This window comes from Leptosomus discolor, chromosome 3 (genome assembly GCF_034619465.1).
Source record: "Leptosomus discolor isolate bLepDis1 chromosome 3, bLepDis1.hap2, whole genome shotgun sequence".
Classification (NCBI taxonomy): domain Eukaryota; kingdom Metazoa; phylum Chordata; class Aves; order Leptosomiformes; family Leptosomidae; genus Leptosomus; species Leptosomus discolor.
This window is the reverse complement of record NC_141393.1, coordinates 28880684-28897142: the sequence shown is the minus strand read 5'-3', so window position 1 is coordinate 28897142 and position 16459 is coordinate 28880684. Positions and strand designations below refer to the sequence as shown.

General features: G+C 36.9%; 1 protein-coding gene across 7 annotated transcripts in view; it reads right to left on the bottom strand.

Annotated features, from left to right (window-relative positions):
- RALGAPA1 (Ral GTPase activating protein catalytic subunit alpha 1) overlaps positions 1–16459 on the bottom strand; it is a 133266-nt gene that overhangs the window by 99268 nt on the left and 17539 nt on the right. For all 7 annotated transcript variants that reach the window (XM_086463241.1, XM_086463240.1, XM_086463238.1 and 4 more), the window contains exons 8-15: positions 14472–14610; positions 9118–9326; positions 8510–8749; positions 6099–6290; positions 5445–5582; positions 3108–3256; positions 1774–1903; positions 770–1007 (exon numbers count right to left, since the gene is read on the bottom strand). In XM_086463241.1, the coding sequence (XP_086319367.1) occupies positions 770–1007; positions 1774–1903; positions 3108–3256; positions 5445–5582; positions 6099–6290; positions 8510–8749; positions 9118–9326; positions 14472–14610 (1435 nt within the window). The remainder of the gene's footprint in view (positions 1–769; positions 1008–1773; positions 1904–3107; positions 3257–5444; positions 5583–6098; positions 6291–8509; positions 8750–9117; positions 9327–14471; positions 14611–16459) is intronic.

The following is a 16459-nucleotide window of genomic DNA, read 5'->3' as shown; positions in this document are numbered from 1 at the left end:
AGTGGAAACAAAAGACAGAAGTGATTGTTTATGGTCACATGCACAAAGTCAGTCTCTGATGGGAAGAGAATCCAGCCGTCTATCCAGAAGGACAGACTTCCTGTCCTTACCAATTCCAGAACTGTACCATCATAAGCAAGTAGCCACCTCCTCTCCCCATATTATGTCCTACATGGTATTTCCTGCATTGTTTAGGAACCAGTTTAAACACTGGTACCATTCATATGCATTATTAGAAGTATTCTTTCTCTTAAATAGTCCAACTTTGACAAAACCTGTCTTCACACAGCTTCGTGATGAGTTAGTACCCAGACAAAACTATATTCAACTTACATTTGATCTTTAAACAACATTCATTAGATTTCAGAATCAACATTCCAATTGTGCTCACAATAGCCACTTACTAGCTAACTATTTTTTATCAGATGTGTAATCTTTGCTACTTCAAGAAGTTACAATTGGGACTTAACTACTTAATTGCTTTGACAAAATGAAAAAGGCATAAACCCACCACAGTGTCAAATTTAGGTTAAATTCGACACACCTTTAAGACCTACATATCATGTGTGCCTATGTGCAGGACTGAATCTTAACATGAAGATTCTGCAATGGTTCTAAAAAGCAGCCTTATCTTAAAGAAAAGGGGTTATTTCAGGCGATAGAGATGCCTAACTAGGTATATTAAAAAGGCTAGAATAAAATTATGCTGTGCCAAACATCTCATTACCCCAGCTCAAATTCAAATTATGTGTATACAGTGTTGTCTTACCTTTGCCTTTGTGTTTTTTCTGCTTCTGCTCACTTAATTTATCCAACGGCAGGTCACTGAGGTCCAGGCTATACAAGTTTCTAGCTAATACTTTAGTTAGTGTCTCCATTGTCAGTGACCACTCAGTGGCCAGCTCTTCCCAGTATGTCAGTGATGACATTACAGACAGCAAGTCATCCCAAAGTTCTCTAGAGATGTACACATTTAGATTTGCTTTGATCCAAGCTACTATGAGAGTCTAAAAGAACAAAGTGAGAAAAAATTGGGTTCCAAACATAAGGTGACAACATTCAATTGTTACTGCTTAAAAGGAAGCTTCTAACTGCCACAGAAATTTATGTGTAGTTCTGACACTCTTTTTCTCACTAGTACCCATAGACTTTTCATGAATTATCAAGTGTTATGTTAACATGGGCTTCTGACTTAAGATACAGGAATGACTGGTTTGACTAATGAAAGATTTTCTGGTATCTTACAAGTTTTGCCAGTTTTGTAATACTGTTCTCAATTAGTTCTCATCACATTCATATTTTGTGTATCCTTTTTTTTTTTCCTACTAAAGAATGTGGAGACTTTACAGATGCTATTTACAGAGAAGCCACCAAAACAACACTCTGCAACTATAAACTTTGAAAGGATCTGCTACAGCTTACTGTAAGGAATAAACCCCCCCAGTTGGTTAGGTATGCATGGCACAGATTTTGTGCTGACTTGACCTAATTTTGCAATGGAAGCAGGATAAAACTACACATGCTACCCATAATCCCAACTCAAATAAAGGACAGCATTTTTTTTAATTTCACAGTACCCCCAAAAATGTTGTCACTGTGTCATTAAATATGTGACAAAAAGTTACAAACATAGCCAGTTCTTAAACCCGCCCCATTCACATTATCTGGGTAACATTATCAATGATTTAAGATGACAAACCAGCCAACAGTGGTTGTGGCATCTAATCTCTTGGTCAAAATAAAGCTGAATTAAGTGAATTTATGCTTAATTGCCTGGAAAAGAGGTCCTGCAAGTCTTCCAGCTAAAGTGGAGTTTTTTCTTCCTTGATACTGCAAGAATGTTTGGGGTGATATTTTCAGCACAGACTCAGTAACCCTGAGAAGCACAAGTAGCATCTGTTCCCTGCAAAACAATATTAAATGTACAGTTACTGTTTTGTTGTAATTCTGTATATACCAGGATATTTTTAAAGATAACAACTGAGCTTGATTTGCTCAAACACATTCCAAACAGGACATAGTGATTACAAATAGCCTTCTTTTCACACTTGAGGAATCCCTGTTGCCCTCTAACATCTTCTGCCAGGTCATTCAAGTGCTATCACCTTCAATGGCCTAAAATTACAGACAAAATTTTAACTATATTTCAAATCTGAGCTTTTACTTTTTTTTTGTATGAATGACAGGTTTTGTCAACGCTACATTAACATACTTTATCAATTATTTTGTGTGGCACAATCTTTGCCATCACAGTCTAGAATCACTTCTTACAACAATGTGAAACTGGGGAAGAAAATACTAATCTAGTGGAACTAATTTTCTACTATTACTCCCAAATTTCCCAGTGGTTAGCCTTGAACTTACTCCCTATTTCCTCTCCCAAGAGGAGACAAACTTCACGTGACACATAATGCCAGTTCTACTTACCCAGAGTTCAGGAAATACTAGTGACAAATTGAATGCATGTCAAGTTAAAATGGAGTAAATCAGCCATTTGAAATCCCCTCGCTACTGCTTTTTTGCAGTGGAAAATGGTGGCAATATACTACCTCATTAGGGACAGCTACTTAAAGGAGAGGGGGAAATAATATGAATGAATTTGAAAGTGGGGTCTCTTGTACCTGCTAGGCACCTTAAGCACTGCAAATGAACAATCCAGTTAAACAGTACACGGACTCCCGTACACAATTACAGATCAAGAGCAACCCACATCTCATTATAATAGTTATCCATGCGTATCTGAGGGCTTTATTTTTAAACAAGAGGCTGTCAAGCTTCATATATATTTTCATATTTTAGCACTTTGACACAGGAGCAAGATGTCCTGGAAAAGTTATCAGTAGCTCCATAATAGTAGTCTGTATATCCTAGCTTACTTCTTTTTCCACTGAGGGCTAAGCTGTCTCAAACTAACTAGGTGCTTACTACTGGCTCTAACAGAGCAGATAACCTCTTCCCCTGCGGCAAGCTGTTCGTGATGTTAAAGTTCACGTATTTACTGATTTAGAGAAAGTGGTTCAATACTACTCCACTGTGTTTACTACCAAGTAAATTTTCACATTTATCTTGTAAACAAATAATCTAAGATAAAGGCATTAGCATTTTACCATGTCTTCTTGTCCATAGTCACTTGGACTACCATGTGACGATAGATATTAAGAATGCGTTTACACATATCAGTGTGTTCATCCAGCAGAGCTTTAATTTCATTTGCAGGTTCAAGAAAGAATATATTTGAAGAATTTATTATAAAAACCTGTAAGTAGAAAAGAGTGGATGTCATGAGCTTGAAGCACTTTGATATTTTCAGCAATTCAGTTGACAGTAGCCAGGAAGGGAAAAATCTGTGATTAACAGAAAAGGCTGCATATGCACTCAGAAGTATATATTTAAATGTAAGTTAGCTTCATGTGATGATAAAGCAACAATAAGACTGATTTTTTTTCCCATTTTTCTTCTACAAAACATCTTTGTGTACTTTCACCCTCATTAGACAGATGGTACAACAAAATACTCTACAATTATTTTAAAGCGATGGACAAAAATGTCCCAGTAAAGAAGTCCACGGCATAAGAGTTCCACCTGTACGCCAGCAACTGACTAGTATAATACATGCTAGACTACTTCAAACAGTCCTGGTACATAGTATGTGCTTCAACATGACAAGGCCTATATTATGTTCTAGGAAACTAAAGCATTCATTCCACTGTGATCAGTAAGGCTTACCAAAAGTAGGAAATGGGATACCTTCTCCAAAATGGTTGACTTCAGTGGACAGTGAATCAGGGCTTTCAGAATGAAAACGAGGAAAATGAAGTAGGCAAGAACACTGTAGGAGTGACAGGAGCTACTAGCGAAGTGTTGTTATATTTTTATGTAAGTTTAGGAAGCATTTGAATCACAGTGAGCCCTAGATTTCCAATTATTTTTATTTATTTTTCTTAATACACATGTACAGTAAATCACTGGTTCTACAGTTATAATTTCCCTCTACTGAGAGCTTTGGATTTAATAAATAAAAACTATTAGTATGCAGCTTTCCATTCATTAGCCTCAACTAATAAACCTACCCTACTCTTAAGTGCTGAGAGATAAGACCATGCAAGAATTAAATGAGAAGAAAACTCAAGACAGAAGTCTTAGATTCTTGATTCACAGAAAAAGTCAAATGTGGTTCCAGGTCGGGAAACCTCTCAAATTCATAAATGGTATTGGGTTCCAATGACGTCTTGACTCCATTTCAGGCTAAAAAGGTATTTGCTGGTCAAATGAACCTTTGTCTAAAAAACTTCAACGTGAAGAATCTCCCAGACATTCTCAGATGTGTAAATCTTAGTAATACATTGCAAACAGATAAAGGTACTTCATGGTTTCTTTTCTCAGAAACACTTCATATTCTAAATAGTCACTGTATGCAAAGATTATGAAGCTTAAATTATTTTAAGATATTTCCATTTAAAAGTGATTTCAGTTACAAAGTTTATTTCTATACATATCAGCGTACAGCGCAATAGGAAACCCTATTCAGGAAATCATTGAAGCTGTGGTAAAAATAATGGGTTGCAATTAGCACAGTCACTCATGGTGAAAGTGCACACAGTGGAATGGCAAAACCACATTTATTTTATTTTGTTCAGAATCAGCTTTCTTCTGGATAAAAGAATATTACAGAGACTAGAGTCATACACACACCTATACGTATGTATGTGCATGCCCATATTATACATAACATGCACACATTTTATATGACCTTAAAACATTTCAAAGACCCTCAAACTATACATGCTTGATTTTCTACATCCTCAACTTCAGTGGAGCGTTTTGCTGAACATTTTAAATCAACACTTCTATCCCACCAAATTTCCCACAAGCAGTTAGAAAACTTCTTTTAGGGAATTTCTGCAACTCTTGCATTCCCTGTCACTGAAGTAGGGCGTTGTGGTGTTTGATCAAATTTTTCAGACACTTATGTACTCATCCAATCTGTAATTCAGATAAAAGATGAGAAAATATCCCTGTAGACTTTATTAATCAGATTAGGAAAATGATAGGTTCGGGTGTTTTGTGTGTGGCGACTAACAGCTTAAAAGAAAAAAGCTTCTAAACATTCTCATTAAATACATAATTAGAATAATTTGAAGATGTGGCACTCAAATTAGAATTATTTTTTCTGTGATATGATGCACAGCAGAATGCATGTCCTGATGCAAAATTAAAAGATTTTTTTACTGTGTTATCCAACACTTGTCTATACATTGTCTTACTTAAGTCAATAAAGATAGTGAACCACTGTCATTATTCTAACACTATTTGTCATCAAAGAATTCAGAAGGAATGCTTTGAAGGAGCATGGGATTCCCTCGCAGAAGTACTGCATTACATTGCACTCTTTAACAAGAGCTTTATTATTAGGATGAAAACCAGATATCAAGTCTTTTTCATACCTGTAATACTGACTGCACTCCAGCTCGTACATTTTGCTCTTCAGTATCAATTTCGGATATTTTATGCAGAGTGTCTTCATAACAGCCATTTCTTGCCCAGTTTGAATTTCTAACATGACTGGAGTTCATCCCTTTTTCCTGAAAAATATTTTTTCTTAAAATCCCCTAAGTTTGTAGACAGGTATTTCAGTTTCATATTAAAGGAAAAAGGACATAATAGATATTAAATAATAAACAATGGTAGACAAATGTTTAAGATGCATCTTAAAGACACAAGAAGCCTATAGCAATTTCTATATTTCAAGAAGTCTATAGCAATTATTTTAAAGTATCTGGACAAAATAACTACTACTTTCCTCATCCTTTTATTTGTATATAATTTTTACACAGTTGAAGGTTGTCATACTGTATAATCTGCAACTTGAAAATAGTTCATAAAATTGCATGAAATTTTAAATTGAACTAACCACATTAAAAATCTACAGATAATGGATCAAATCGGTAGCCCATTCACACACTGTTTAATTACCATTGATTTTCCCCAACAGATGCTCTGTCATCAAATTAAGCCATACTTAATCTGTCAATGACGCCACTTCTCTGTCTACTAGTGTATCAAAAAAAATGCACAAATATTAACCAATAATATTTTACCTCTTCTCTTTCTTTTGCTTTCTCCGATGAATTGTGGTCAATAACATTTTCATCACTATCTACAGTTGTACACTGCATTATTTCTTCAGGTTCTTTCATAAATAAAGGCTTGTCTTCTTGCTGAATCCACTCTTGATACACCTTTACCACTTTCCTCATGGCAGCTGCTTCGCATATCGGCAACAGAAACGCCTGCGCGTAGAAAAAGAAACAAAAAAAACAGTTACAATACTTGAAATCAAGTTGGGCTCTACTATGTACAGGTTCTAAGGGATAAGGGGGCGGGGGGGAATACAGCCACTGCAGGATCTTAAACAAATAAATTACTCCTAAACCTAAATGTTTCCTCCCTTTCTTCATCTGTAAACTGAAAACATGAAAAAGCACTGTCTTAACAAGAGAAGTACTTCGAAAACTTCACTGCCAAAGAAAGAGGTATGAGAACACATACCAGCATATCTATTCAACACCTAGCCTACTGAAATTAAGAGCCAAACACTCATCAAAAGTGTGCAAAATGAATGAGCAGAAGTTTCTATTACAGTATTTTCCACTCTGAGGATTTGGAAGAGTGGAGTTAAATCAGTTCTAAATGACTAAGAAAAATTCAAGTAACACACATTACTGGTAGCCATATATCTTATTTTCAGCTAAATGAGATTTTACAAAACAGTATCTTTACAAGAAGTAACTCCCTGAAAAGGCTTCAGAATGTTTCCAAAAATCGTACGTTTGAGTCAGAGTGATGGCTGATCAGTGCCCTCTTCAGGAGGTTTTCTGTATCTGCTGTGCTGGTCACAAATCAAGAAACTTTTAACATTAGTCAGGTTTTAACTAACTATAAATACATTTACCAAAGACCACGATGCCCTAATTATATTTAAAAAAGAACAGATAAACTACACTAACACATAGTTTTACGAAGTCCGTGATGTGAATGTTGAAAACTCATTGCCCACGTCTTTAAGGAGTGCCCACTTGACGCAAGCGGTATGTTCTCTCTCTGGAAATAGAGATTTCATACCAGTATTGCACTAAAAAAAATTTCGCTGTGCATTACAGAATTCAACTGACAAGTTCATCAGTCACAAACTATTCACTCGTCAAATCTAACGGTCTTATGCAAGCCCATATACATTTTTTTGTACCCTGGAGTCTAAAATGCATAAAACTTTTTCTAAAGATAATCTTCCCACCATCCAGTACAACCGAGATCTCCTCCTGACTGGAATAACTTAGCCCTAATATTTTAGAAACATTACAAACATCTGGCATGTTAGAAATGAACTTACACTGGAAACTTCTGGCTAAACAATGACTTAAATGAGATTTCATAACCACAGATGAAATCCAAATAATCTACCTAAGTCATGGAGTGCCTTGAGAAAAGAATGAAGAAAATAGCCTTTGCATTCCCTTTCACTGGGCAGGGGCGGGGCACAGTTTCTAAACAGACCATCAATGATTTAGATTTTACATTCAATATCTCAGACTCTGTAAACCCTTGAATGGCAGCTGAATTCAGGTAACTCCGTTATCTCCTTCAGTAATATCTCCAAGCTCTTCAACACATTGGATGTGAATAAGCTTCTGACATTTATTTGCCCCATTTGAAAAGTTACATTTTATCCAGATACACCAGAGTTTTAAAATGTTTCGTTTTCTGCTGTCTAAAGCAACTAATATCATGTATTTCAATTGAAACTCAGTACTGGTTTTCTTTACCATTATTCAAAAAAATCTTGTCATCCTTTGATCTGGAGCATGGGGCATAAAGAAAGTCTATCTTGTTCTATTCTCCCACGTTGAACTCACAGTTATGTATTTTGACATTATAAATAAAGACTCCATATTCTGGCATATGTTCTCAGTTTAAATTTGTTTAATAGTTTCCAGTTAAGAAACACTATTTTGAATATGCTCACCCAACATTTCTGGTTGCAGTAAAGTCAGAAGCAGAAGCTGTTACCTTCTATAGCCATCTGGCCCTCTCTTCTGATGAACACTATCAAGGTAAGGATATTCAATTGCTCCTAAAACAGTTCTTTAACAGCTGCAGACTCCCACAGGATGCATATTTTAACATGCTTGGTTGTGAGCTCTAATAGCTACAGGATTGATGTACAAAAAAGATCAAACTGTCCTGTCTATGGGGAAGTTTAAGGTCGAAGTTAAATGTTGTTGAATTGGTTAAAGAAATAGGATTAGAAGAATCAGGAACCAGAGATATTCTACACAGAAAATACTCCAGAACTGTACTATTCAATTCTTAATCCTTAAAGGCAAGATGAGAGAAAAAACCTGTACATTTATATAAGGTTCTGCTTAGCAAACGCTGCTGAAAGAAAACCATGACATAATGATCATTTACAATATAGTAACACTCTTGCAATCTAAAGAGGGTTCTTTACCTGTCGAAAAATCTCAGTTAGAAAATTAACATTGCTTCTTTTAGAAGAAAAGACTTTCCGGACAATTTCAATATCGGTTAAATGCTCTTCATCAATACTGCAGAGGCTGGAAGAACTTGGTTCTCTCTCTGTTAGAGTACTTGTATTAGAATGAGATTGTTCTGGCTCTGCATTTCTATCCTGCTTATCAGTACTGTCATTTTTGCTGTCCTCCCTTGAAGCCATGCTAGCAGCTGCTCTCTGGAACAAAAATTAAAGAATATTCCATAGCTCATTTTTAGTACAACAACTGAACAATACAATTTAAGTTATACAATTTTTTTTGTTCTATACAACAGTACAAAGAATTCAGGGGAAAAAAAAACAAACAGGTTTCAAGGCTTTTCAAGGCTTCTTACGTCTACTTGATTAAAAACAAAATGGCAGAATTTGGAAAAAAGAAGTTGTGAGTCCTTATAAAATGAATTCATAAGCAGAAAACTTGTTTAGAAAATCCTTTTTTTATTTTTTCAGTTTTTCATTAATTATAATTATCAGAGGACTGCACACTTCTGACATAACAATTCAGACAAAAACATGAAAACACTTTTTTCTATATTTGGGTTTACCTGAATATTCTTTGGCACATTTTCACCTTCCATTCCAGGAATATGAGGTCCTGTATGAGGTTTTGGCTCAAGCCAGAAAGACACCAACCATCGAATGACAATAACACGAGCCTTAATAAAAGGTTCCTTTGTGCAATATATTGCCTCATTGGTTTCAGCATCTTTCTTAACCATTACATAGTGCGGCTTTGGTCTCATTTGTGGTATATCTGTAAAGAAATACAACAACATCTTAAAAATAGGTGCAGACAGAAAGCCCTATATAAGAAAGAAATCCTAAAACCATAACCAATACACATGAACTTTTAGAGGTTCTGCTTTTTCGTATTCACTGTTGCACAATTCATCCCAAGATGTGCCAAAATAAGACGCGACAGAAAATTTCAAGAATAGACTATAAGACATCAAAAGGCTGTAATTTTCTCCTAGAGGGAAACAGTATTGTTGGTCCAACTGACAGCAACTTGTTTCTGCTATGCAAAATCTTTAATTTTTTTATCTGAAAGTGATTTCTATAGCCTTACATCCTTGCTTGCATTTTTTTCCTAAACGCATTTCTTTTCCTTGTTTTCAGCTTTTTTTAAGCTACATGCTATACTCAATATTTAAAGCTAAATTTCAGCAAACTCATTACTTCATACTTTCACTGAAAATTATAAAGGCATTCTAAGCAGCAAAATAACTGTTAACTAGACTAGAATATGGCCTATACAAGAAAAGCAGATGCAGTCCAGACGCAAGGGATCACCACATTTCCTAATGCATCCCTACAAAGATCTCTACGTTAGTCTGCAGAGATCCACAATAAAGCAATACAGTTAGCAACAGGTGTCACCAGTTCTTTACTGATACAGATCCCATCATCTAATCATGGCTACAATGGGAGAGCTTTAATTACAAACTGTATTCTAACAGCAGCTGCAACAAACACGGCCCCTTCTGGCCCTGCAATAGGTGAAAGACAAACAAACAGAGAAAATCTGCTCCAAAGCCACGAGTTTTGCAGCTTCATCTAATGTCACATCTGCGCTAGCTAATTTTGGTGGACTTGGCTGTCAGAGCAAGAGCACATGCATCTTCCTATGACTTAGCTGAAGGATGATTCTGTGGCAATAGCTTCTGTAACAGGCTTGCAGGTAATATAATGAATGATGCCCAGCAGCATGCCAGCTGGCAGGAACTGTGGTTATTTGGCATCTATAACCTACAACTCCATTTTCCCTATCCCATGTTCTGCATGGTAGTTTAGAACTGTTTAGCTCTTCTGGTTCTCTACTGTGCTAGTGACAAAGACGCTGACAGTGTCATCAGTACTCCTGAATCTGCTTCAGAAAAAAGGGACAGTCCTTATCTCAGCACGGATGGAATTGACATGTGCAGTAAAACTATTACAAAGATTGTTGGTGGGGCAGGGACACCTAGACAGACAGTTTTTAAACTGTGCACAATGCACATTTCTGCAGGGGCAAATATTAAGTTCAAGCCCAGTTCAACTCCAGCCATGTATCAGCCAACTTAACACTGCAAAATGCCATTTTTGGGTTTCACAACCGAAGACAGGGTGCAGAACAGTTCTGCAGTACATCAATCTGAAGCAGCTACAAAACTTTCAAGTATGAATGACATTTCCCTATGAGTGGTGTGCCAACTCCCTTTCTAGTTCTAGAAGGCAAGTATAAGATCTGCTCCGACACAAAAAGTAGACGAAAATTTGCCCAAGGACTGATTAAGGCATGTGCTGCCAGAACACACCCTGCTGCTGGTGCTTCAGTATCATGGTTTTCATCTGGTGACAGCAGACCATAAAAAAAACCCACCACCACAAACAACAAAAAAACCCAAACCAAAACAAACACGAAAAGGAGGCATGGAAAATGATGGTCCTATCCCAGATATGGAGTGTGATAGATTGGACAGAGATGGTATTTCAGCACTGCCTCAACTCTTCCACAGGTTGTGGCACATGAATAAGAGATACGTTCCAGGGTTTTACAGTCCAGAAGGCAGTTCAAAGATACTACTGATGAGACTCAAAGAAAATGCAAAGTAGTCATGCTGAAGAACATACAGTTGTTTCCTGACTATATATCTTCCTAATGCAAAGTCAAGAGTTGTTTTAAGGGATCCAGCATAACTTCTGTCAGGTTATGGTATCATAATCCAGGAGGAACAAATCTGGATAGCGGTGAAAAAATAAGCAGTTACTATCCAAGCAATTAAACTTATAGACCTTTAAGCATCTGAAGTGAATGCAGCCTACCTGCCAAACTGCTGTGAGTTTTCTTGTTAACGTTACAAATACACTATACAATATCCAGCATCAGCACTGAGGATATCCAAGCTATAGTATATCTCAGTGTCATGTCAACAGCCACATACAAAAGTAGTGATAAACTCATCATGCTAAACTGAAGAATGTTTCCAGACAGATTTTAAAGTTACATCCACTATTTTTAGTGGAAGTATTATTTTAGAGGAAAAAACTACTTGACTCTTACATACCATCCACCTAAGTAAGTAACAAATGCACAGAACACTTTTTAAAAAGCTTACAAAGAGTTTATTTATTACAAATAAATATCAGTACATTGTTTTCATTCTGTGGAAACCAGCAGGTTAGTAAGAAAACTAAAAATTAATGTATCTTAAATAGAAGCACAATCAGTAAACCAAGGAATCAAATGCCTGGTAGCACAGCATTTAAAGATGCAAAAATCAGTTATCTCTGGTATCTATTAGTATTCAGCAGGGTGTGAACGCTGCAATACTGGCAAAAAATCTTCAAAAGGACAAAACATCCAGTAGACATGCAGTAAACATGTCTTTGCAGCACACTGTCTCCTTCTGTAGTTTCACGACGTCCTCTCAGAACATCCTCTCTCTCTACTCCCTCTCAACTGTATTATGTGCCGCAGCTGCTTCTCAAAAATATCCTCCTTCAGTCATCTCTTGTATTTTCACATTTCTGTCCATCTTGGAAGTAGGTGTCAAGTCTCCAGATGAGGATGCTGACATGAAACCAAAAGCAAAACAGAAGCTTATTAAATTGACTCAAATAGCACAATAAGAAATAATTCCCTTTCCCCAGCTTTCCATTTTTCATTTCTGTTTTGTTTGGGGCTTTCCCTACCCCCTGCCCTTCCCCCTCTAGGAACCTGATGTGAGCCAGTGCCAAAATGGACAGGAAGCTGTAAGTGGTGGAAGATGTACTCAGGGTAGAAAATGAAAAGGCTTGTAAAAACAGTTATAATAGTGGACACTTGTAGTTTTGACCACACTTACTTTTTAAGGCAATAAAGGGTTCAGAAGAAATTAAGACCTGCAGAGAGCTGCAGGACAGCCCACTTTACTGTTTCCTTGTAAATGAAGGAGCCCATTTAAATGGCTTGGAAATGGCACAGAAAGGCACATTACTATGATGGAAGAAACAAATGCCCCTGGAATCTGACTGCCATGTGTTGTTCTTACTAAACAGTTTCTAAAGACTATCTTAAGAATCTAAACAAATGTTAAAAAGACATTCAAAATAAAACAAAAAAAAAAAGCCCAAAATAATCTCATGGGCCCTTCTAAGCCTGTAATACTCAAGCCAGAATTTGCAGGCACAATTCTTGCAACCAGAAGGCTCAGTGCTTGTTACTGTAACCAATATACTTATCTGAAAAACTGCCCTAACAGAAAAAAAAAAAAAAAAAAAAAAAAAAAAATCTCAAGCAAATACACTATCTCCAGTAAAGCCCTGTATTAATGCCTGCTTATTAAATGACTTCTCCTAAATTAAACTTTAAAGCAGTTCTTATGCTACTGGTGTAAGCAGCAGGCTGAGTGCCTGAGCTTGCCCTGTTTTCTGCCTAAACACTGTCAATTTTGTTCAGAACAGGCACAGGATTGTTTTCAAATAGGGTGGCAAGATGCATGCCAGAGAAGAACTTCTTAGAGGAGAAAAGACTATTCTACTCACCAGTGCTTCTGTTCCTTTCATTACTTTATTCTTCCTAAAATCCTTGTCATTGTTGCTGACTTTGCACAGTTTAAGGCACTGACAGTAGTTTTGGAGATCTGTGCCCACATCTTCTTGTTCCACATTGTCCTCTTCATTAATAAGGCCTTGGAATTTTCTTATTTATGGTTCACAGAAAAAGAGAGGACTACAGTAACACTTCCATGGAAGACTCAACCAAGATCTTGATTGAAAGAGAAAATATCACTTCCATATTTCTTTTTCAAGGACATCAAGTAGCAGTAGGTTTGCTTTCTCAGCATTGCTTACTATCCCTCTTGTGGCTATTTTATCACTTAACTTCTTCAGCATCTTCACACAACTCTTGTTCTACCATTGCTCATAGCTGGATTTACACTGCTGCTTCTCCCCTAGATGAGAAGGTCCACTGTTTGTCTTTCCCAGAAGAACACTGTTTTAAAACATCCATCTCTGAAGAAAGCTACAATCTAAATACATGCACGTGGACTGGCAGAAACTTAAGACCTTTTCAAAAAACTTCCCTGATAGCTTGGTATTAGAACATGAAATTGTATCTGAAGATCACTACTAATGTTTATGAGATGCTGCATCAACAGGTAAGAGGAGCAGTGAGGTGTCCATATTATTCAAGTAATCAAATGGCAGCTTAAAGCCTGTGTATATTGTACTGCTTTGCAAACAAGAGTCTTGAACTCTGTTGACTTACAACCAACACGTGCATGGGTGCATGCAAGCCTGAGCTAGCAAAATCAAGATTTGCAAACATCGTTCTAGTTAAGAATGGGCTAAAAACTTCTGAACAAAACTGTACTTAGGTTCACTTAGCAAACACCTAAAATTCCACTCTCTATGGAAAGATACATTCTAGCACCATAAGCTTTGAAGATTTGCGTTAAACCCTAGCTTCCTCTTTCTACTGCAAGCTCTTGACAAAATACAGTTGACAAAGACATAACTAACTTTGCCCGCTCTGAACCATGAGCAAGCACTATATGATCCAAACACCATGATTCCACACAGATACAGCTAACATCCCCCAAAGAACAGCACACTAACACCTTTTATCTCAACAGCAGTGGTTTCTCTTCAGAGCACAACTTAAATCAACAGAGGCCACATTAAAGAACTCTTTTACAAGAACATTTAATTTACCTGAATCAGGTTAATACAGCAAGATTGACTCTAACAAAAGGGTCCGTGCCTCCAAGAACAAAGAACTGAAAACCGTGAACTGGAACCATAACATGTTCTCTCATAAGAAATACTTTTTGAGAATGTTCTTAATGGACAACATGACTCAAGCAAAAAACTGCTTTGCTATATTCTGTATTAGAGAAAATGTAATGATTTTATCCACTGTCTTAACACTTACCAAGTATAGGGTTATATAAGCTGGTCTCCTTACAGATGTTTGGGAAAATAGAAGGTAAGTAGTATTTCTTAAAATTTGAGAATAAAAATGAAAATCCCTTTTCCTGGTTTTCCTTGTTCTTCCATTCTAAACTCTTAACCTGAAAAAAAAAAGTTGGATAAAGTAAACATCTGGAAGTAGAAGAGAAAGATGATTGATGAAATATCTTCTTTGTAAGTTATTTCTTTGGAACAAAGTCACATGCATTTTAATAAACATTTTTAGAAAGATGGAGCAGAAACTAGCTACTAAATGTCAATGAAACAAAGACTGTTCTCTTCCAAAACATTGCTTCAAAATGAACTTGAAAACATCAAATACTCAAACCAATAGAAATACATCTGCTTTTATGGTCATCTAGCTCAGTCAGGGAATAAACCCAAACAGATTACTTTTAATAAAACTGGTTTTATACTTCAAAATGTTTTATAAGAAAAGGACAATTACCCATGCTACTCTGAACATGTGTTTGCCAATTTCTTTTAACACACTTCAACTAACAAGTGTCCATATATTCATTATAAGTAGTACTTGCATTCCTTTGTCTGGTTGGCAATAGGAAACAAACAAATCTGTCAACAACAAGCAGCAGAAGATACAACTTTAAAGTTGAATTACACAAATCTACTTCCACAGATCATGAGTGCTAAGCCTTTCCCATTATGAAATGTTTTCCTACTGAAAAGCATGATAAATTCTCCTTAATGATAAACCCAACATGCAGTTTCCATTTTTGTCCTGGAGAATCCATCTGCCTGCAGAGCTGCGTAATCTGTCAAGTCTACCATAATTAAAAGAATGGAAGGTCTGATATCCCCTGCCCCCGCCCCCCACACACACACTTTTTTTTTTCCAAACTGGGAAATGCTGGAAGCAACAAAATTAGGTCAAAAATTATTCCAGCACTGCCAGTTCACACAGTAAGACAGATAAAGGGAAGCCATGAAATGTTTCAGTTTAGCGCTGGCTGTATTTGTGCACTATCCACCTTCTCAAGCACAACCTGCAAAGTGTGAAGAAAAACTTCTGGGTCAGACTTGTCCAGCAGAACCCGTAAGACAGTGCCCTAGAACACCTACAGCATGTCATGCAGTCAAGCAGTTTGCTGGGCATATGGCAGCAGAGCAGGCTCAGAAGCAGCGTGTGCTAACTGGCTAGTAAACCAATTACACAAAATATAATGGCTAGGCCACAGTTTTTGATAGGAGCTGTTTGCCTGTCCTAGGCATTTCAAGTACTGGCTGAAATCGTGGAAGTGTCACAGTACGAAGGGAAGGACATAGTGCGTGACTGAGTTGTACACCATCGACTAGATACTCATTCAAGTCTTTATTTTCTGTGCACAGTTCAGCTCCATAATCTGCCTTTTAGGTAGCTTGCAATCTGCAAGATCTTATTACCTGCTGTTCACACAGCAATGCCACTAAGTGAGTGTAATCTCACCAGAGCAGCTACTTCCAAGCAGAACATAACTCATAAGATTTGTCAGATCTGATGTATTCTGAATACATACTATTTCCCATTCCTTCTCTTTTGAAGAGGTTCACTTGCTCAGCTGTAGCAGTAATCTCAAATTTTCTCTGTGCAGTGTACTATATTACGCCTACAAGTATCCGAAAACTAAAGTCCCAGAAAGTACAGTTAAGATACCAAGAGGAGTCATGGCACCATCCCTGCAAGATCTGGATAGCAAATACCTTGTTGATGAGAAAAAAAAACCACTCACCCACACAAAACAAAACCAAACCAAAACAAAAACCAAAACAACCCCACAAGCCATTACTAGAAAGCCATAATCTCTGTGGCATGCTCTAAACACCCTGGAGCATTTCTACTAACTAGGGATTTCCAGTAGCTCAGTGCTTCCATCAAAGAATGGAGAGGCTGTATGGTTAATCTACTGTAACAGCAGAAATTCCAGAAAGACAGATGGAGGAAAAATATAACCC